The 21,598-nt window shown below is 46.3% G+C and overlaps 1 protein-coding gene across 3 annotated transcripts in view; it reads left to right on the forward strand.

The window, feature by feature from the left end:
* pdxdc1 (pyridoxal-dependent decarboxylase domain containing 1) overlaps positions 1-21,598 on the forward strand; it is a 61,430-nt gene that overhangs the window by 15,218 nt on the left and 24,614 nt on the right. For all 3 annotated transcript variants that reach the window (XM_039611131.1, XM_031730476.2, XM_039611130.1), the window contains exons 10-15: positions 2,472-2,520; positions 4,423-4,524; positions 4,669-4,794; positions 5,214-5,264; positions 17,737-17,797; positions 18,658-18,716. In XM_039611131.1, the coding sequence (XP_039467065.1) occupies positions 2,472-2,520; positions 4,423-4,524; positions 4,669-4,794; positions 5,214-5,264; positions 17,737-17,797; positions 18,658-18,716 (448 nt within the window). The remainder of the gene's footprint in view (positions 1-2,471; positions 2,521-4,422; positions 4,525-4,668; positions 4,795-5,213; positions 5,265-17,736; positions 17,798-18,657; positions 18,717-21,598) is intronic.

Consider the following 21,598-nt stretch of genomic DNA (forward strand, 5'->3'; position numbering starts at 1 on the left):
CGTACCGTACTAACCCTTAGTCGCCGCTAGGTCAAGGACAAACGTCTTTATCCAGGAGGGAGCGTTACCTCCGAGAAAATGCGCTTCTTAACAGACGCCGCTGTCGTTCTAGAAGAATTTAGAATAATTTGAAACAACAATCTACATCCGAACCAGGATTAAGATTAAGGACAACCCTCAACAGTTTTGGAGATTCCCAAGTCCTCCTCGAATGTTGCCCGAAACTATCCCTGGTCGCCGCTAGGTGAAGGATAGATTTCTCTATCCAGCAGGGAGCGTCACCTCCGAGAAACTTCTTAAGGGTTGCATAACCAATGGGGCTCCAACCCACACAATGACCAAATTCCCTATCACACTAAATTAGCAGCTCCAACTGCTTTAATTCTCTCGACGGCTCCAACCGTTCTTAAGTTTCTCAGTACTGTACTTTCTTACTTTCATTATCACCAAAATCAAAACAGACACTCACCAGTAATTTCAGTGACCAGGCTTTTAATTTGACATGCCCAATGTGGCACCTTTTGGAAATATATTTCAACAGGCAGTGTCTTACCTTTAAATGCCCCGGGGAATGCCTGCTCACTTTCACCACTGATTACCGTCTGCCCGTCCAATTACCACGGACCCCGGATCTCTCCATCTACACCAAAATTCCCTCTCTCTCACCGGAACGATGCCCCCAAATGTTAAGGTTCAAAAATGTTGAGAGAGGAATCCATAAATAAGCACAGATCCAGGCGTGTGCAATTAGACGGCATTTTAATGAACACATGTGTGAGTTCAACAACCCAATCAGTATTGAACTGCTTTACCATATTCAGACAACGGTTTTATAGGGTTAAGATAGTACAGCCCCCTTTTCTGTTGCTAGGCAGATTTAATACAGCATACGTCAACTCAAAACCACAACGACTCTTAACATAGTCTAAAACAAACATCTTCTTCGGGTCGACGCCAGGTGCTTCCTCTCAGCCCGCCTTCGCTGTCGCTTATCTTCTGGGACATCTGGTGTACTTCCTGGACTACCACGTACGCACCCAAACTTTGCAGTTATAAACTCTTACCTACTAAATGAGTCTGTGTGTGTGTGCACGCATGGGGCGTGCGTGCGTGCTGTGTACTGCGTGCGACGTGTCGTGACCTCTCTTACTATATGTATCTGTATGTGTGTATGTCTGCACATACACGCTGCACCTTAATTGACCTCAGCTTAAGCAACCAGGCTAAGGCCATCCTATGTGTAATGATCTTAACTTCTATGTAAAATATATAAAACAACTGTTTCAATCTAACACAACTACTTAAGGCTTAAATCAAAGACAAATGCATAATAAAACACCCTGCTCTTAACTTGCACTCACTCTGCTTTCAGTTTCACTTCTGCAAGCCTTGCAGAAGTGTTTCCTGTCTCATTTTGGCACAGAGTGTATTTTCCTGTCTCTGCCCCCTACACAGAAACACTGAAATCATAGAAGCATTAAAAACATCTAAAATTATAGATTCAACTCCACAGTTTAAAGTGGTTCTTCTTGGACCTATAATAAAGACTTATATAATACCAATATATTTGAACATCTGAATGCATCTGAATGCAACATCACTCTCAATCATGAAATGGTAATGATGATTATACTAATAGCAGCAAATAATAGCAGGAAAATATTTCTATTCTTCACACTCTGCACACTCTAAGCCCCATCTCAATGGACGAACTCTTTATAACTAGCCCTTTCTCCAAGGGAGAGCTCAACTACATTTCTGAGAAAACCAATTTCCACTTCTCGTATTTGCAATATCATCATTTTAGTCAATACCCAGAGCTCAAGGACATATCAGAGGGAAGAGAGTTGCTCAACCAGTGAATTGACATCTTCACTTTCACATTCAGCTCACTCTTCACCATAGTCGATCAGTACAATTCTGTTATCTTTCAGTCTCTCACTCAACTCCCTCCTTACGCTTGAATAAAGTCCCAAAACACAGACAGGGTACTCCATCCTTTTTCCAGCTGAGAACCATGGCCTTAGACTTGGAGGTTCTCCAGTCTTTGCCTAGTGAGGCTAACAGAATCACGTCATTCGCAAAAAATAGACAGGTGAGTAGAGCAACACTTCCCCCTGATGGTTTGCCAGAATTGCTTTGAGGCAGACTGAAAGCCTATTTTCGTGGCCTAACCAAACCAAAGTCCTCCCACCCCTGCCTGCTGCCTCTCACCTAAGACAACTTCAACAAAATTGAGCTCTTCTTCAGGAGACCGGTTCCAGAAATCTAGCTGTGCATTATGCGATTATGTCTAGCCAACTCTCTTGTCTTCATCCATTTTCTTACCTGTACAACTATAGCAAAAGCTTGGTTTGCAATGCTAGTACTCTGCAAGCTCTTTGCCACTAATTCTTGAAGAAAAAGTTGAGTTTTTTTTAAAATTTACATTGCTGCTGTAATGTTAGCTGATTATGTGTTTTCTTTTTCAGGGTTAATCTGGCGACCCTAGCACTGGGTCAGGTCACCTCTTCTATCATGGTAAACTTATATTAAAATCTATCCAATATGGGGTTATACTACAGTTCTAAAAAGGAAAGCACACTCCTTTGAAATTCAGAGGTTTTACATATCAGGACATAATAAAAAAAAACATTTTACCGGATTCCTTACCAGGCTCTATTATTAGTCAGATAAAGAAACTGTGTGAAAAACCAATACATCCTTGCTTCTATATGAAATAAGATAAGTAGTAGCCTGATGTTGCTAATCAAATGCCGTGATTAAATGATTATCACCAAGTGTGACCACCTCTATAAAAGTAGAGGTTTTGGCAGTTTGCATGGCTGGAGCATTTAGCTGTGTGTAGCAGTGATCTTAGAGAAGCAATTGTTGCTGCCCATCAGGCCTTCCTGGCCTGATGGGCAGCAACAATCCAAACAGTTTGAAGTATATAATGCTACAGTGACAACGATTATTCACAAGTGCAAAACATTCAAACACAGATGCTGATTTTCCCTGTAGTGGATGTTCTAGCAAATTCACATCAAGGTCAGGGTATGTCTACAAAAAAACCAAAAAAACACATCCATAAAACCAGCTACATCTGAGTCTACAGGTTTCAGTTAGCATGAGAAGTGCTTAAAGTTACAAGAATGAAGGCACACTTGAAGAACAAGAATGGCTTGTTTGGAAGGATTGTCAGTAAAAAAAGCATTTAGCATCTCACTAAAAAGAACATGACAGTATGGGTTAGGTTTGTAAAACAGCATCTGAACAAATCACAAAACTTCTAGAACTGCCTTTTGGACAGACGAGACCAAAGTGGAGATGTTTTTTGTCATAATGCACAGAACCACACTTGGTAAAAGCAAACATAGCACATCTGCACAAATCACCTCATACGACCTGCATGAGGGGATTTGGTTTTGTTTTGCAGTCATGGTTCCTGGGTACCTTGCCTTCTTAGTCAATAATGAACTCCTTTGGATATCAAATTAGTCTAAAGTCAAATGAGAGGACATATGTCTTGAGAGCTAAAAGTTGGCCAACTGGTTCTTGCAGTAGGAGAGTGACTCACAGGCACAGCAGCAAATCAACAGCAGATGGCTGAAAAAGAAAAAAAAACGAGTATTGTAATGAACTCAATCTTTTTGACTTCCATCCATATCTGAGATGGGCTGTGGTCATAGTACACAGTATAAGAAAAAAACATGCTCCTCCAAAAAAAAGAGAAAGGAAAACACATCAGATCACAATGGGAGGAAATCATGCTCAATATACAGATGTGGCCTGGGTAATGTGTTAGGAATGAAAGAATGCGTGAAAGAGTGGTGGACCTTCCAGTTCTTGTGTCCTATGGTAAATGCCAATTAGGATCCATGTTGCCAGGCAGTGAGCACAGGGCAAACTAGAGGATATTGGGCCCTCAGGCCACCGTCATGCTTTTGTTTCTGATTGTTTGATATTCAAACCTGATCTATTGAAGGTCATTTTCTAAGACTCTGGCCGTGGTCACCTTCTGTGTCACAGCAAATCTTCTGGCAGTTGGAGGTCTTGAACTACCTGTGTAACCTCCATAGGATCCAGCTATCATCTCATGCTGCCAGTAGTGAGACTGACCCTAGTCAAATGTAAAACAGTAAAACAGTCAGCTTTGGAGGTTGTCGCCCCTCTAGTGCACCTGTTGTTGAGTTCATTAACACTTGAAACTGATGAACAACCCCTTTTACTACTTACAAGAAGTTTGAATGTTTTGATTCTTCACTGATTAAAAGTGTTCCTTTAATTTGTTTTGAAGATACAGGTGAAAGCTTCGAAACTCAACAGAAATAAGAGCACTTGATTCTCTACTTCCCACAGCCTCCAATGTATGAGACATTCTTGTAAGTGTTAATTATTTTAAGTTCTGTGTATCGGTGTTGGTCTTTCATGTGTCTGCAGGCAGCCACCAGAAGTGACAGTATGACACTGACACCAGGTCCATGGCTAGGACTGCCGGCAGTGACTGCTGTCACCCTCTACAGACATGAAGACCCTGCACTGGTGGGTTGACATCATTTTCAGAGAAACTGAAAGAGTGCATATTGTGATCACTTTTGCGACATCTTTTGGTGATCCAATGGCGTCTTGGGAATTATATTTGTGCAACTCCCTCATTGCTCTGCATCTCTATATTGTGTCTCCCAGTCTCTGGCAGCAGGTTTAACTTCCAGCCACCCTGTGGAGAAGCTACGGGCACTGCCTCTCTGGCTTTCCCTACAGTACCTTGGTCACAATGGAATTGTTCAGAAGATAAAACACGCTACTACTCTGGTGAGGACTGCTAATATAGGAGATATGTCTAGGATATGTACATAGGTACATTTCCTATTTAAAATGTCACCGCATCATCCTACAGACTGCATTTATTGGCTTGTCAAAGCAGAAAACACAGTTAAAACCAATGCTCTTTATTTTGCATAGCTATGTACAGCTTCAGGACCCTGGAGTAGCTAACCAATAACTCGTATTCATTGCTCTCCACATCAACAACCTTCATGTGTAGAACACAAAGAAACCATCATGTACACAAAATGCAAATGTTTTGAAATCACTGATTTACTGTCTGCTCTTGAAACAACTGCTCGCTTGAATCAACTGTCTGTTGACAGGTTGGTTAAGAGTTTACATTTATTTCAGAAATTAATGCATGACATGTTTCCACATTTGACTTCTTTTTGTCTCCCTCCTAGAGCCAGCAGTTCCTTCAGAAACTACAATCTCTGAGCTGTATCAAAACATTGGTAGGTGAATTTTTCAGACTTGGCTCAAAATGAGGGATGGCTTCTCTACGAGTAATGTTACTGAATATGATGGAATTCATTTTTAGCAACTGATTACAAAAGATGTGCTTCAGTAAAAAACCCAGCGCAACAAGCAAACTGATCGTTGCTATGGTCACACATACTAGTTGTTTAATCTCATTGTTAATTTTAACTGATGGTCAGTTTGTGTAATAGTTGTGTCATAAGTGTTATGCAGCCCTCTGCCACCAGATGGAGCATCGTTGTTGAAAAACCTGATCTTTTTGTTAACACTATTGTTGTTAGTTCTTTTAAAGACAAAACAATAAGAATGCGGATAGAAGCAGATATTAGCTTTTTTTAAAGGTGGATGGGCTCTCCCTTGGCGATAGTGTGAGGAGTTGAGTGATTCAGGAGGGGCTCCGAGTAGAGCTGCTACTCCACCACATCGAACAAGCCAGCTGAGGCAGTCACATCCTAGGTAAGGTGTTCAGGCTGCCCATGTCCCACCGAGGGGATAGACACAGCACATGCTGGAGAGATTATATCTCTCAGTTAGCCAGGGAACACCACATTAAGGTGGAGGAGGTTGCTAGAGAGATGGAAGTCTCGTCATGACACTTTCCATTCGCAAGTTATTAGTTGTTTGGATGTGAATTTGTCGTATTTTAACTTTTGTTGTAACATATTAAACATTGGTTTGTTTTAATGTTTTTCTTCTTTGTTTGTTTGGAGTATAACATCCAATATTCATAATGCACGATGCGAGGTGCCACACAGGTAAGTGGCATGAGTTATTATTAAAGGATGTGATTAGTGACCCCCAATATGAAGTTGTGTGTTTCAGGGGCTAGTTGTCAGGGGGCTTTTGCCTCCTGGTAGGGTCTTCCATGGCAAATTGGTCGTGGGTGAGGCGCCAGACAAAGAGCATTACAGAAGACCCATATGAGTGTAAGATCAAGTGAACTGTTCACCCTGCTCAGGATAGAGTTACCGGACCCCCACCCTGGAGCCAGGCCTGTGCAGGGTACCTGGGATCCTGGTTGGCAGGCCCAACCTATGGGGCCTGGCCGGGTGCAGCCTGAAGAAGGGACATGGGTCCACACTCCTGTATGCCCACCACCCGCAGGATGCTCTTTCCCTACCTCTCTGGTGGGGAGCCTGAGCTAGTGTGTGAGGTTGAGAGATACTGGCTAGATATAGTTGGGCTCACCTCAACGCAGGGTTTAGGCTCTGGAACCAGTCTCCTGAAGAGGGACTGGACTATGTCTCAGTCTGGAGTTGCCCTTGTAAGAGGCAGTGGGCTCGGGTGGGTATCTTGGTATCCCCTCACCTTGCTGCCTGTATGTTGGAGCTTTTTCCAGTGGATGAGGGGGTTAGTTCACTTATGCGCCGAATGACAGTTCACAGTACCCGGCCTTCTTGGAGACCCTTGGTGGGGTGCTTGAGAGTGCTTCACCTGGGGACTCAGTGAGACCTGAGAAAGGGGCGTGACTGGGAGGAATGGTCTGCCTAATCTGAACATGAGTGATAAGTACATGTGGCACCAGGACACTCTTGGACACCCAAGTGTCCAAGAGAGGGACTGAGCTGAGCTGTCAACTGATCAGCATCCTCCCCTACCACCTGGTGTTGAGTTGGATCAGGTGGTGGGAGAGCATGCTGGACAGACCAGGCACACCTAAACATATAGTGAGGGTGGTCTGGGAATGCCTAGCAGAGGCCCTGCGCTGCACTGGGCTGCGGCCACAAACCACCTGTCATGGTGGACACCGGACCACACTGTGTATAGTACAGGTGGAGTGCTCCTGACTTCAAATAAGTATATTGTTAGGCAGTAGACGGAATACTTTGTTATCCCTCTGCCTTACCGCCAAGTTTATTAAATATGAGGATTTCTACAGACAAAAGCATGAATGTGCCATGGGGTCCCCAGTACGACCCACTATATCGAACCTTTACATGAGTGGAATCTCTTGGCTCTTTCACAGGGATAACACCTAGCCACTGATACAGATATGTGGATGATACGTGGGTCAAAACCTGTACTGTTCACATCAACTCAGTGGAAATAAAAAGTTCATCTTGAAAGATACAGAAGATCACAGTTTTCTGTTTCTGGGCTGTGCTGTTGGATTTGAGGAGGATGGAAGGCGCAACACAAAAACTCGGCAAAACTCCAAAACACAAGCTAAGTGCAATGCAGCAAGGAGTGCACAGACCTCAACACTGGAGAAACAACAGCAGCCAGATAGCAAAACATAGAAGAGCTACCTTGACAGGACAAGGCTCAGCTCTACACCTGGACTCAAAGAATTAAGGTCACTCACTTGAGGATACCACTGTTTATGTTTTGTAAGACAGATGGTTTGAACAAGAAGTAATAGTTCACATGAGAGGGTGGAGCAAGGTCTCATAGTGTTCTCAACTTTTGATGATAATAATAAACCACACCTTTTTTCACACTTTGGCTCATGTGATGGCACACTTGATTAATAGTGGGTCCGTGACCACCTCGCACTACAGTTAAAAACCAGGGCAAGGTGAGGTGAAACATCTTCAACAAACGTTAAAAAGTCCAGTCACTTTCTTTTTCAGCTCAGAAGACTACCATGATTTGAATGACTGAGAACCTACACAGACATACAGTATGACTAAAGTTTTTCTGTATCCATACGTAGTGTAAAATAGTGGAAGAGTTTATGTGTGAATTCAAAACAATGTTTGTTTTAAAAAAACAAATAACGAGATACTGGTGTTGATTGTTTGAGGTACAGTGATTTGTGAAAAATGTCCGTCGCCTTGGTAGGTGAAGTATAGATCGTTCTTTGGATATATTGTGTCTATAGAGTTGTATATTGTTATACATATATGTAGTGCGATAGTGTATGTTATACCCAGGATCATTTTTAATTATTAAATAGCTTTAAGGGGGTAGGAATAAATAAATGTAGACTTCATTCTAGTCTTTTTCGTAAATTGTGGTTATTTGTGGCAACTTGATTAATTGGTCAATAAGATTTAAAGCACGTGGAACAGAGGCTGATTGGCTTGCATAAGGCAGGAAAGAAAATGACTCGGAGAGAGTGATGTTGACAGAATTGAGTTTGACAGCGTGGGAAAGTAGAAGTGATGTAAAGCATAAAATCACAGCCTAACACGGATGCAGTGAACATTTAGTGTTGTTCAGGCTCAGAGTAACTTGTTCAGAAATGCAGTAATTTAGCTGTTAGTGTCATTCTGCTAATGAGATCTATGGGCATATGTGTGTAAGAGAGAGAGAGAGACTTCCTTTTTGTATGTTTGCATAACAGTAGTTACAGTCAGTGTGGGTTACTTTGGTTCCAGGCTGTGGTGTCGCCGATTCCACCCATCTCCAGGGCTTCTCTGCAGGATGTTCTGGGTTCTCTCATGCTGTCTATTGTACGTGGGGCCAAGCCTCTGCCCATCTTCCTCACTACTCTTTCCCCAGCCCCCTCTGTCCTCCCTTTTCCTGTTTTCCTTTTCCTCTTATTATTAATCACCATTTCCCTTCACCTACATGAGCTCAGCAGTCTTCATTGGCTAATGGATAGACCACTTCTTCTTAATTGTTTATGAAATGGACAACTCAGGCATGTTCTTTGAGGTACTTCAGAGGATGCCCGTCTACACTCGAATTGTTGCATTTGAAAAAAATAATTGAGTCAAGCACCCGTGCCTTTACTTAGCATTTAAAGATCACAAGTAGTAATATTGGAATGACCTAGAACTGAAACTTTTTTTCAGTCTACTAAGCTTGCAGAAATAAGTAGTTAATAAGGTATTTCTTCAGCTGTTAAACATGATGTATAATCCTCAGTCATGAGGCTGCTGTCAGGAGTTTACATATAAATTTTGGCTTTTAATTATTTCTTTGAACTGTTCTTTTTTTAATGATGGAAGATTATGCAGGATACAACTTTAGTGACTTGGGTGCACAAGTTTTAATGAGAGACTTTCTCTAATCAAAAGTGCACATAAATGCTCAAATATATGCATACACATAAATATGTACACCCCAACTAATATTTGCTTACATGTCCTTTTGAAGTTGTGCCTTGACCAGATACTTTTGGTTCTTGGCAGAATTATCCTGTTGGAAAGTTTCAATTGTCTAGCTGTTGATTGGAGTCAAGTTGAAGATTTTCAATTTTCTTCATTATTCAGCTGACTTTGTGCAATGTATCAGTACCACTAGCAGCAGAATAGCCCCAGAGCCTCATAGTGCTTGAGAGTTGGTTCAGTGTTTTTAGTTTTGAAAGCCTCACCTTTACCTTTCTAAACCTTGGGGTCGCTGTAGAGCAGGTAAGGTGTGTGAATATTAGGTAAAAGGCACTTAGGTGTAGAAAAAAGTTATTTTATGAATAGGTCTGAATGAGGCATGTTGTATAAAGGACTGAGATGAATTCTTCAAGCGGGCTAGTACACATTTACTTAGTAACATTCTCAGAGCTTTCCTTGAGGCATCCTTGGTTTTGCAATATGATAGCCATTATTGTTTAAAAGAAGATATAAGCTGAGAACAAAACCCTATCTACTTACTGCCCCTAGTTTGGAGGTGTGAAAAACTTGGATAATATAAAACTGAATGGCCAGTTCTGCCAGATTGAAAGGGTTCACCCATGCCTTGAAATTTTACTTGGATGAAAGAACAATGTGTCTTTAACAACCCAAGCATATTTGAACTATTCATGACCCTTACATCAAAAGCAGAAACGGTAACCTTCATTTCAGTTCAGTTCCCAGGCATGATGCTTGCTTTAACTTATCAACTGAATGTCACTGTCTTTGTGTTTTAGGAAAAAATGAAATGTACCACATGCTGATTCGCTGAGATCAACTGTCTGTTTAATTGAACTCTGGCTAGTCCACTAAGCTTGTCTCTAACATTAAACTCACATGTAATATAAGTATATTCTCAGAACTGCTGTGTCCAGCTGTGCAGTTCAGACTTTTTAAGAACAGTTTTACAGTGATATTGGAGCAATTTAAATGCTCAGAGTTCTATATTGATCATTTGACGGCAACCGTGAGCCATTGGTTCTACTTGACCTGCAGGGAACTGATTAAGTTCTCATTAGAACCAGTTGCCCTGAAGCAGTGGTCCCCAACCCCTGGGCCACGGACTGGTGCCGGTCTGTGAGTTGTTTGATGCCGGGCCGCAAGAATTGAGGCTCGGGTGTTCGTTAACTCGGTTTCCCTGGGTCTTTTCCGTGATGTAGTTGTGTCTTATGTTTACGCGTTACCATAGCGACCAGAGAGCATTAAGGTGTGGAGGATAAATACAACAAAATAAAATGATACGACCAAAACAAAAACTGTGGTATTTTGTAAATATAATAATAAACGCAAATTCACTGTGTAATTGTGTAACTTTATTAGCAGCGTCCTCCTGAAATGCGCCAACAACATTGAGAGTAACATCCTTCTCTCTGCCCCTTAAAAGCGGTCCGTGAAAATATTGTCTGACATTAAACCGGTCCGTAACTCAAAAAAGGTTGGAGACCGCTACCCTAAAGGGAGCCAGTGCATTATATGCAAAGCATCTCCTCAGGATGTTTTGCATATAAACTGCTTTTTTGGACCAAGCCGTCAGCCAACACTAAAAGCTGAGTGTTTCAGTCCATCTAATTTTTTTTTTTATTCATTGGTTTAGTATACATGCATTCATGATGCTGATGGCATCATGATTCCAGTTCATAACTAACTGGCATCAAGTTAAACCAACATTTAACCAGTTCTTTGTTGGTTAAAGTGTTCCTTTAGTAGCCAGTTTATTTGACCAGATACATTCTCTAAGCTGGAGCTTTGATTTGGCTGCTTCATACTGTGAGACAAGGACTGCAGGGCTCGCAAAATCGCTAGCCCGACGTCCCGGGGCTAGCGAACTTTCCAGTCGGGCTACCAAAATCTATCTCAGCCCTGCCCGTCGGGCTATCATAGGAAGGAAAAATATATGTCATTGCTTTTGCATTCTTTCGGAAATGTAGCTGGGTAATTGTGTCATTGGCATCGGGGAACCACTGTCAATATGTGACATATTGAAATCGCGTTTGAATTTGCACTTGCTTTTTGCTTTCACTTTGCGATCGCGCGAACTGTGTATAGAGAGCGGCAGTACTAATTGGTGAGTGACGATTAATTGCGCACCAATTCCTCTGACATCGTCTTATCACTCATTAGCTTACTATTCAAACCTGACAAGTGAAATCTCCCACAGCAAGCTTAAACATGTGAGAGGTTGATTGCGCAGAGTATCGCTGACCGTTATGTGAGTGCGTGTGTAAAAGCAGCAGGATATATAGGAGCAGCAGGATATATAACCGCGGGTTAGTAGAGCTGAACTGGCTAAACTGCTCACTAGCTAAAACGGCTAGCGGGGCGCTAGCAGCTATCGCCAGACTTCGCAGCGAATGGAGAGCGCGTGCCTCATACACCGCCACGACCCGGCGTCTCAGCAGCAGGCTTATAATCCCCAAATGATCCAGCAGGAGGCAGTAGTGGTTCACACCAGTCATTTATTGACCATTTTACAACCCCTGTAACGCTGCTGACACCGAACCCCTATCACGCTCCCACCACATAGAGTCGCGGTGTCAGCCAACCATGCCCATTCAACCCGCTCCACAGAACACACATCAACTTCACTGTGGCTTACATTAACATAACACTAACACAACATGCGAATCAAACACATAGGAACTAGCAGAACGATAGAAAACACAGACAACACAATACCCAGAATGCACCTGGCTAACAACCCCAGCCAGGTCATTACACAGCCCCCAAGAGGTTTAGTGTCCCCACAACCTTAACTGTCCACTCTGTAGTCCAGCAAATGTCCGGGCGGCGTCGAATACGCCCGGCCTTGACTGAGAATCCATGGCGCCCCATTTGGGCCGGGCGTGGGGGCAAGGAGTCCCCAGGCTGCACACCAGTCTGTGGGTTGGGGGCAAGCGGATGGTATGGCGCCAGCCGGTCCTTGTGTAGCACCACCCCGCCTTCCCGCCCGGCATCCGGACTCGGAAGACCACCTCCGATAGCTGTTCCAGGATCTCGCCGGGCCTTGCCAGTGGCTCATGAGCTTGGGGTCAGCCCCGCTTCCTCTGGGGCAGAACACCCAGACCCGATCTCCGCCCCCAGCATAGGACCGTGCGCACGGGTATCGACGCCCGTTTCTGGCGGGCCCGGCTCCCTCAATGTCCGTCTTGCCAGCTGATGCACCGTGTGCAACCGCTCCCTGAGCCGCCCGGAGTAATCCATCTCTGGTCCACCAGCAATCTCCGGCTCAGGGGCGCTCAACACCAAGTCCACCGGGTTCGGAGCTCCCTTCCGAACATTAACGCTGCAGGAGTACACTGACTTGACTCCTGCACTGCTGTTCGACACGCCCACAAAACAAGGGCAGGTGTTGGTCCCAGTCCCTCTGATGTTGGCTGGTCAGGATGGCCAGCTGGGTGGCCAGCGTGCGGTTGAACCGCTCAACCAGACCATCGCTCTGAGGATGGAGGGGGGTGGTCCTCGTTTTTCTCACCCCCAGCCTCCGACACACTTCTCCCAGCACCTGGCTCTCAAAATTCCTCCCTTGGTCGCTATGGAGCTCCTCTGGTACAACAAACCGCGTGAACATCTCATCCACCAGGGTCCGCGCCGTCGTCACCGCACTCTGATCCGGCACCGCGTACGCCTCTGGCCACTTTGAGAAATAATCCATCGCGACCAGGACATACCGGTTGCCGGCATCAGTAACAGGGAACGGACCCAGGATGTCCACTCCGATCCGCTCCATTGGCGCCCCAACTAGGTATTGCTGCAATGGGGCATGGGAGCGCTGGCTGGGACCTTTCTGCACCGTGCAGTCGTCACAGCAGTGGACATAGATCTCCACGTCCTGACGACACCCCGGCCAGTAGAACCGCCGTCTCAGCCGCCGCACCGTCTTGCCATTCCCAAAATGGCCAGTACCTGCAGCCCCATGAACCCAGCGGAGGACCTCAGGCCGCAAGGCCCGGGGAACCAGGAGCTGGAGAATGTCGCCTCCCCCGTCTGGGGCTCGCCACCGCCGGTAGATTACACCGCCATGGAGCTCCAGGTTGTTCCACTGGGAGTACAGCGACTTCGTCTCGGGCCCCTGGGAAGACACGGCGGACCAGTCTGGCCGTGTCCCTGCCTCCATCCAGTCCCTCACCATCCCCAGCGCTGGATCGCTCACCTGGTGCTGCTGCAGCTCCGCCGCGGTGAAAGGTTCCTGCCCTTCATCCTCGCCCTCGGGTTCTGCTGCTGCCGATGTCGGACCCCGGTCCAGCTCCTCCAGGCGCCTGCAGAACAGGGGCGCCTGGACAGGGCGTCAGCGTTGGCGTGCTGCCGCCCTGGTCGGTGCTGGGCCTCAAAGTCGTACTCTTGTAGTATTTCCAGCCACCGGGCCACCTGACCCTCCGGCTGGCGAAAGTTCAGCATCCAGGTTAGGCTGGCGTGGTCGGTCCTGAGCAGGAACTTAGTGCCCAGGAGGTAAGGTCGGAAATGACGAACCGCCAGGACCACAGCCAACAGTTCACGCCGGGTAACACAGTAATTCCTCTCGGCCCGGCTGAGGCTGCAGCTGTAGTATGCCACCACTCGCTCCTCAGCCTCTCCCCTCTGGGAGAGCACAGCTCCGACCCCACGTTGCTGGCGTCAGTGTCCAAAAGGAAAGGCTGGCTGGGGTCAGGATACGCCAAGACCGGGCACTCACAAGGGCAGTTTTCAGCTGTTCAAAGCCGCTGCACAGTCCTCAGGCCAACCAAACCGCTGACCCTTGTTTGTCAACTGATGCAAGGGGCTAGCGACGGTGGCAAAGTCTTTACAAACCTCCTATAATAGGAGGCCAGCCCCAGGAAGCTCCGTAGCTCGGCGGCGTTCGATGGGGAGGCCAGTCCCCACAGCAACCACCTTCTCGGGTCAGTAGCCACCCCTTTTCGCTCACCACATGTCCCAGGAATTTCACCTGGCGAGCAAGAAGGTTGCACTTGGCCGGGTTCAGCTTTAGTCCGGCCCCGCGGATGGCAGTCAGGACCTCTCGCAGGTTAGCAACAGCCTGTTCAAAGTCCTTGGCATGAGTCAGCAAGTCATCCAAATAGACCACGCAGCGGGCACGGGAATGTCTTTGAGGACCCTTTCCATTAACCTTTCAAAGCGTGGCTGGTGCATTGCATAGTCCAAAAGGCATCACCCTAAACTGCCACAGTCCTTGCCCTATGGTGAATGCAGTCTTGGGCGTGCCTCAGCAGCAAGCTCCACCTGCCAGTACCCACTGCGGAGGTCTAGCGAGCTGAACCAACTGGACCCAGCGATGTAATCCAGTGCGTCATCGATGCGAGGTGGCGGGTAAGAGTCCTTGCGGGTGACCGCGTTCAGGCGCCTGTAGTCCACACAAGGCGCCAACCCCTGTTTTCTTCCGCACCATAACCACAGGTGCGCCCATGGATTATCCGAGGGTTCAATGACACCATTAGCTGCCATCTCTTTTATCAGTTCCTCGGCAGCTTGGCGTTTGGCGAGGGCAGGCGGGGGGCCGCGGCGGATTGGAGCAGCTGCTCCAGTGTCGATAGTGTGCTGCACCAGGCCCGTCCTTGTGCAGTCCTCTTCCTGGCGGCAAAATATCCATAAACTCTGCCAAGAGGCTCTGCAGCTGCCGCTGCTGTGTCGCACTGAGGTGCACCCCACTCCGCCGCCCAAGCTCCTCTACTGCCACGACAGTCTCAGGTGACGGGGAGACTGCCGAGCTAGGCGGCGACTCTGGCCGAGGGATGTTGGCCCTGCTTACGTTCACCCCCTGGGTCCTCTTCCGCACCCTTGCCGCCCTCGACCCCTGGCTGTGGCTTGGAGCTGTGGGGCGCGAGGGCTTTGGGGGTGCTGGTGGGGTGGGGGTCTGTCCCTGGCTACCGCGGCCCACTTGGAGCTGCAGGGTCTCAGCACCAAGGTGGATGGCAACTCCCGGCACATCGACCCGTGCCCCCCAGTGGGCCAGCAAGTCCAGTCCAACAATGCACTCGTCTGTTATGTCGGCAAGCCAGAACTCATGGTTCACACTGTTCGTTCCCACCACCACCTGCAGAGTCTTTTTCCCCGGCATCACAGTCTTTTCTCCTGTGACAGTGTACAACGCTGTGTGAGTAGGGGTCCAATCTTTCGGCAATGAACCGCCCGTCTCCGGAAGCACTCCCCTCCGCAGCAAGCAGATGGTGGACCCGTGTCTACCAGGGCCCGGCAAGACCGTCCATCAATTATACAGTCCAGGTATAGTCCACGGGTGGACCCACAGCGCCCACCACAGGATGAGTGTCACGGAGAGGGTCTAATGAACGGGCGGGGGTCCTCACTGTCCCGCCCGTGGCCGTTTCCGTCGGTGATGTCACTCGGGCCCGAGGACTAGGCGCAGGACAGTTCGGGCGAGGTGACCGGGCTCCCGCACCGATAACAGCAGTCCGTCCGGCGCGCCCGACGGGGACTGCCTCTGGTTGGGCTCGTCTGGCCTCCTCCTCCTCATCCGACTGGGTCGCGCTCATCTCGCTCGACCCCTGGCCGATCATCGGGCCACTGGCTCGCCCCGCAGCACCTCTTCAGCCCGCTCAGCCTCCCTTAATGCCTCCTCCAGGTCTCGGGGGGATGACAGCCGGACATGCTGTCGCAGCCTCTCCGGTGTGAGGCCCCTCAGGAAGGCGTGGAGACCCAGCTCCTCTCGTGCCGCTCCTGGGAATGTTGGATAGCCCGTCCCGGCATAGAGGCGGACGTCCGCAGCAAAGGACCCCAGGCTCTCTCCCTCGGCGTCGGCGTCGGCGAGCCAGCTCCTCCCTGCTCTGTTCGGCTGGTGGTCTCTGTCCAAACCGTCTGCCGGCGCCGTGGTCAGAGCCGGAGGTCGCGCTGCTCCTCTAGGGGCAGGTCCAGCAGAAACTGGGCGCTGGCCCTCCAGTGCGGCGCCAGGTGGGTGGCAGTCTCTTCTTGACCCCACCCGTTGTTAGTGGCAGCCAGCGTGACTTGGGCCAGGTACGGCTCCAGCTGCGTTGCCCCAGTGTAGCGCTGTAGCTTAGCAGCCGTCCTGCCAGGAAGCTGTGGTGCGGCCCCAGGAATCCCCTCCAGCTGCGGGAGAGCAGGGGTGGCTGTTCCGGGCGCACTGTGGCCCTCTGGCCGCCCCAGCTCGAGTCTTCTCCGCTGGGTCTCGGCAGCCATGCTTTCCAGAAGCGAGCAGTTGTCTCGGATTAGACGCTCTAATTCGCCTATGGTCGGCTCCATAGTGTCTGCTAGACACTCATGAATCCCACTTCTGACACCAATTGTAGCGACCGCGGGTTAGTAGAGCTGAACTGGCTAAACTGCTCACTAGCTAAAACGGCTAGCGGGGCGCTAGCAGCTATCGCCAGACTTCGCAACGAATGGAGAGCGCTCGTGCCTCATACACCGCACGACCCCGAGCATCTCAGCAGCAGGCTTATAATCCCCAAATGATCCAGCAGGAGGCAGTAGTGGTTCACACCAGTCATTTATTGACCATTTTTACAACCCCTGTAACGCTGCTGACACCGAACCCCTATCACGCTCCCACCACATAGAGTCGCGGTGTCAGCCAACCATGCCCATTCAACCCGCTCCACAGAACACACATCAACTTCACTGTGGCTTACATTAACATAACACTAACACAACATGCGAATCAAACACATAGGAACTAGCAGAACGATAGAAAACACAGACAACACAATACCCAGAATGCACCTGGCTAACAACCCCAGCCAGGTCATTACACAGCCCCCCCAAGAGGTTTAGTGTCCCCACAACCTTAACTGTCCACTCTGTAGTCCAGCAAATGTCCGGGCCGGCGTCGAATACGCTTCGGCCTTGACTGGGAATCCATGGCGCCCCCATTTGGGCCGGGCGTAGGGGGCAAGGAGTCCCCAGGCTGCACACCAGTCTGTGGGTTGGGGGCAAGCGGATGGTATGGCGCCAGCCGGTCCTTGTGTAGCACCACCCGCCTTCCCCGCCCCGGCATCCGGACTCGGAAGACCACCTTTTTATACAATGTTGTAATTTGTGTTTCAACAATTTTTGATTAATGTTTTGTTTCCGAAACAAAACATCAATCAAAAAATTGCTCTCTTTTTTATTCGGGCTACTTAAATTTATTTTGGGCTACCACAAACTGAAGAGTGCCTGCCCGAAGGGCTACCAGGGATTTTGAAATTTTGCGAGCCCTGGACTGACTTCACCACCACCACACAGAGAAATGTGATAAGTAATACAAAACCTCTATGTCCATCCATTACCACAGACATAACATATTCAGAAACCATGGACACCAAGCGTTGCTGCTTAAATGTGTTTACCCTGCACCCTTTCCTCTTATGTTAATTGTTTTTCCATGTTAGAAAGTTACGATGTGAGTAAGGATGCCTGATCTGTATCTTTGTTTATCCAACAGGTTGAGGATGAATCAGACTCTCCTGTGGTGCTATTCAAATTTAACCAAGAAGGAAGTACTGGTAAGACTTTCATGCTCTCAAAATGCAAAAATAAATCTTAAGTTTTATTAAGGATTAAGGATAAGATAAGACAGTACTTAAGACAGCTGAATAATTATGAAACTTGAGCACAGTAAGGCAAATATTTTCAGCAAATGACTTGAGCAGCCAGTGTTTGAAAGCTACACTCTATCAATCAACAGGCTTTTCAAGGTCACTGCACATTGCACATGTGAATGTGCAATGTGCTATGGATACTGTAATTTAAAAAAATTCTTTTTAGTTCTCCTCCCATTAGCAAAGATATTAAGACTCATTTTTTAAGGAATGGGACATTTCATCATCATTTCTTCTTGTACTTGCTGGTGTAGACCTGCTGCACCAATCTTCCTCTGTCCTCCTAGATGTTGCCCTCTGTTTTAATAAACTACAAAGCTATGTAACTCTTGAACTTGCAGTACTGTAAAAAGTCTTGACCCACCTCTTCTTACTTACTTACTTTATATTTTACTTTACTTTATATTTTGATAGCCAATTTGGAAGTAGTTGGAGCAATTTAGTATAACAGTTCCAAATATAGAAAAACATAGAAATACACTAAATAAGGCAAAACTGAACAACAAGGTGCTGATGGTCAAAGGAAAACTGTGAAAGCCTGCTTAACACCACTTAAAAAATTAGAAGAAAGTTTCCCTCCTTGAAAGCAAAACATAAAGAAATGAGGGGTGACTCAAGACTTTTGTACAACACTGTATATACAGTCATTACATGCGGTTTTGCTCTTGCAAAGAATCAACTATAAAAATGAAAATGACTGAGATGTGACATCCGAACAATAAGATCACCATACACAGATATCGATCTCTGTATTGTGTGTTTAGCATCCAGTGGGAGTTTCTGTGCTGGAGAAAAAGAGGTCTGTGATGCCTTCAACAGATGGGTGAGTGTTTTTCTTTTTTAACATGTACCGTAGCTTGCATATTTGCGTCTATGCTAGTCAAAGCTGCTCTAATCTGTGTGAAAGGTGACATGGTAATGTTGTGTCCAGCATGCACTCACTGAACACTTTGCTATTACTGGGTTGGACCCCTGTTTCCTTAATTCTTCGTGAATGAAATTGAACAAGGTGCTGTAAACATTCCTCAGAGTTCTTGACATCACACAGTTGTTGCAGCCTTTTCTGATGCACATCTATGATGACACATCCCAGATATGTTCTATTTATGGAGGTCAGTACAGTGGACTCATTCATATATTTGAAACTAGTTTCAGATGATTTGAGGTTTGCCACAACCCATAAGACTATGGATACCCTGTGGTCATCAACAGATGGACAAATGGTAAATAGTAAATGGACTGGTTCTTACATAGGACTTTTCTACTCTACCTGAGCACTGAAGCGCTCAAATTTGGAAACACCCATGTATTCTTTAGCATTTAAACAATGCTCATTTGTTTTACCTACAAGTCACATTTTAACCAGATATTCATATAGTGCTTTATTCTATACACTTTGGCTGTGGATGTGAAGTAGATACAGTGCTCAATTTACAATCTCCAGTTACCAATCTTTGAACTGTGAAAGACAGAGTTGGCAAAAGTAAAGACATTCTGTACTTAAGTAGAATTACAAATACTACTGTTAAAAACTACTCCAGTAAAAGCAGAAGTACTGATTGAACTTCTTTACTTAAGTAAAAGTAAAAAAGTACTGCGTGTGAAATATACTCAAAGTAAGAAAGTAGCTCTTTGGGGGAAGTTTCTATTTTGTGCAAAGCTAACTGAACCTTTTCCTATATTAACGTAAAAATAGATATATATATATATATATATATTTTCTGTTGCTACACTGTAAAGGGTCAGTTTGCCTTTAAACAGAAAATGTGTACAGCTAGGGGTTGAAGTGGATTCAGGAACTGGGGGAACCCTAAAACTGGTTGTAATGGCACACAAACACTTTGTGCGTTTGAAAAGTCATTACCTTTATGCTCACTCCTCTTCAGTAGTGCTCGCTAGATGCCAAAGTACCACAACCTCAATGTATGGACACCTGCGGTCGTTCCGGTGTGTGGCAAAAAAAACAACTCCTCCAAAATGTGTCAAACCAAAAGTAACTAAAGTTTTCAGGTATCTGTACTTACATGAGTTGTTTTTTTCTGACCACGTTTTATTTTTGCTTCCTACATTTTTAAACAAATATCAGTACTTTCTACTCCTTAAAACAGACTTGTTACTTTTGTTACCACCAGTGTTGGGACTAACGCGTTATTAAGTAACGCGTTACAGTAACTACGTTATTATTGTGGTAACGAGCACGGTAACTAGTTATTATGCCAAAACCAGGAACGTGTTACTCGTTACTGGGATTTAGATAGGCTCATTACTCGTTACTTCGTGTGGTGGATATCGCGGAGCTTCCACAGATTCAATAACATTAGCAAGTGGTGGAAGCCAGCAGGTGGATGAAGGAAAAGGAGGCAAGAGGAGAGACCAAGCGGCCGCCGGTCCGCGTGTCAGGTGAACTGAACTTCAGGTAAGAAGTTATGACCTGCAGTCTATCTGGGTCAGATATAAACCAAGTTTAGGTGGAGTTTATTTTCGGTATGCTGACATTTTCGTAGTACTGCGTGCTAGCTAGCATGACGGAGTTTCTATACAGCTGGGTGGGTGCTATGTTACTGATATTGAACTTTATTTTGTTCATACGGTTAATTATTAGAGTTGCCAACCGTCCCGTAAAAAACAGAACCGTCTCGTATTCAGAGAAAATATTACGCGTTTCGTACTGAGGTGAAAAGGAACACAGTTTGTCCCGGACTTCAGCTACAATGAAAAAGACACAAAGCTGAAGCTGCACAGCTGCCTCTTCCTCTCTCATTCTCTCCTCTCCTGTTTCTACTTCAATCACGAAACTGATCAATGATCAGCTGATCGGCTTTTCTCTCTTGTTTATTTATCGCCCACTTTGCGCCAGAAAGAGGAAACCAGCGGATGTCGCGTTAAACAACAGCAGCACGTTTAAGCTTGATCAGCTGTTGTTAGAATTTATTTAATATTACTTTCTAGTATCAGCTGATGTTTGCTGGAGCCACAGCTGTAAAGCTGCTGGTCATGATGTCGGTTTGGTTATCTGGTGAGAGGAAACATGCAGATGAAACCAGGAGATGTCCTTACTGAATCATCAGAGCTGAACAGGTGATGGAGAAACAGGTTTACCTTTTAGGTGACATGAATGAGTTGAAGGAAGTTATGAACTGTTTCTGAGAGACAAATAACACCAGCATCCTTTTTCACGTAGCTGACAGCTGGTAACTGTGCAGGGGCGGGTCTAGCAAAGTGTTGCCAGGGGCCAGGTAGGGCATTAACAGGAAAGGGGGCACAAGGAAATACTTTTCTTTATTATTCTCATTTAAAATGTCTCGCTTTTAAAAAAAAATAATTATCTGAGTCTTACAACAAACAATTGATAGATTGATACATATATACCATCAGAACAGTGTACATCACTGTCACAACAGTGTTTATTTTCATTCAAAGGCTTTATGATTTTTCCTATAATGGTGGGCGGTCTCTAGTCAAAATGCCGGGATGATTTTTTTGTCCCAGTCCAGCCCTGTATACAGCTCATCTGCAGTCTGGTGTTACCTACATCTTCCTATTCAGAAGGCAGAATTTCCAAGTTCTGAGTACAATCAAAAGCACCACGACTGCAGTTTTTGTGTTGGATGTAAAAAAAGCAGGCTAGAATCATGGCGGCGGTCAACGACGGTCCAGGCGTGGGATTTCTCTCTCGTGAAATGTGCACATTATTTTTCCTTTCTG

Source organism: Oreochromis aureus, linkage group 4, assembly GCF_013358895.1.
Source record: "Oreochromis aureus strain Israel breed Guangdong linkage group 4, ZZ_aureus, whole genome shotgun sequence".
In the NCBI taxonomy this organism is placed as follows: Eukaryota; Metazoa; Chordata; class Actinopteri; order Cichliformes; family Cichlidae; genus Oreochromis; species Oreochromis aureus.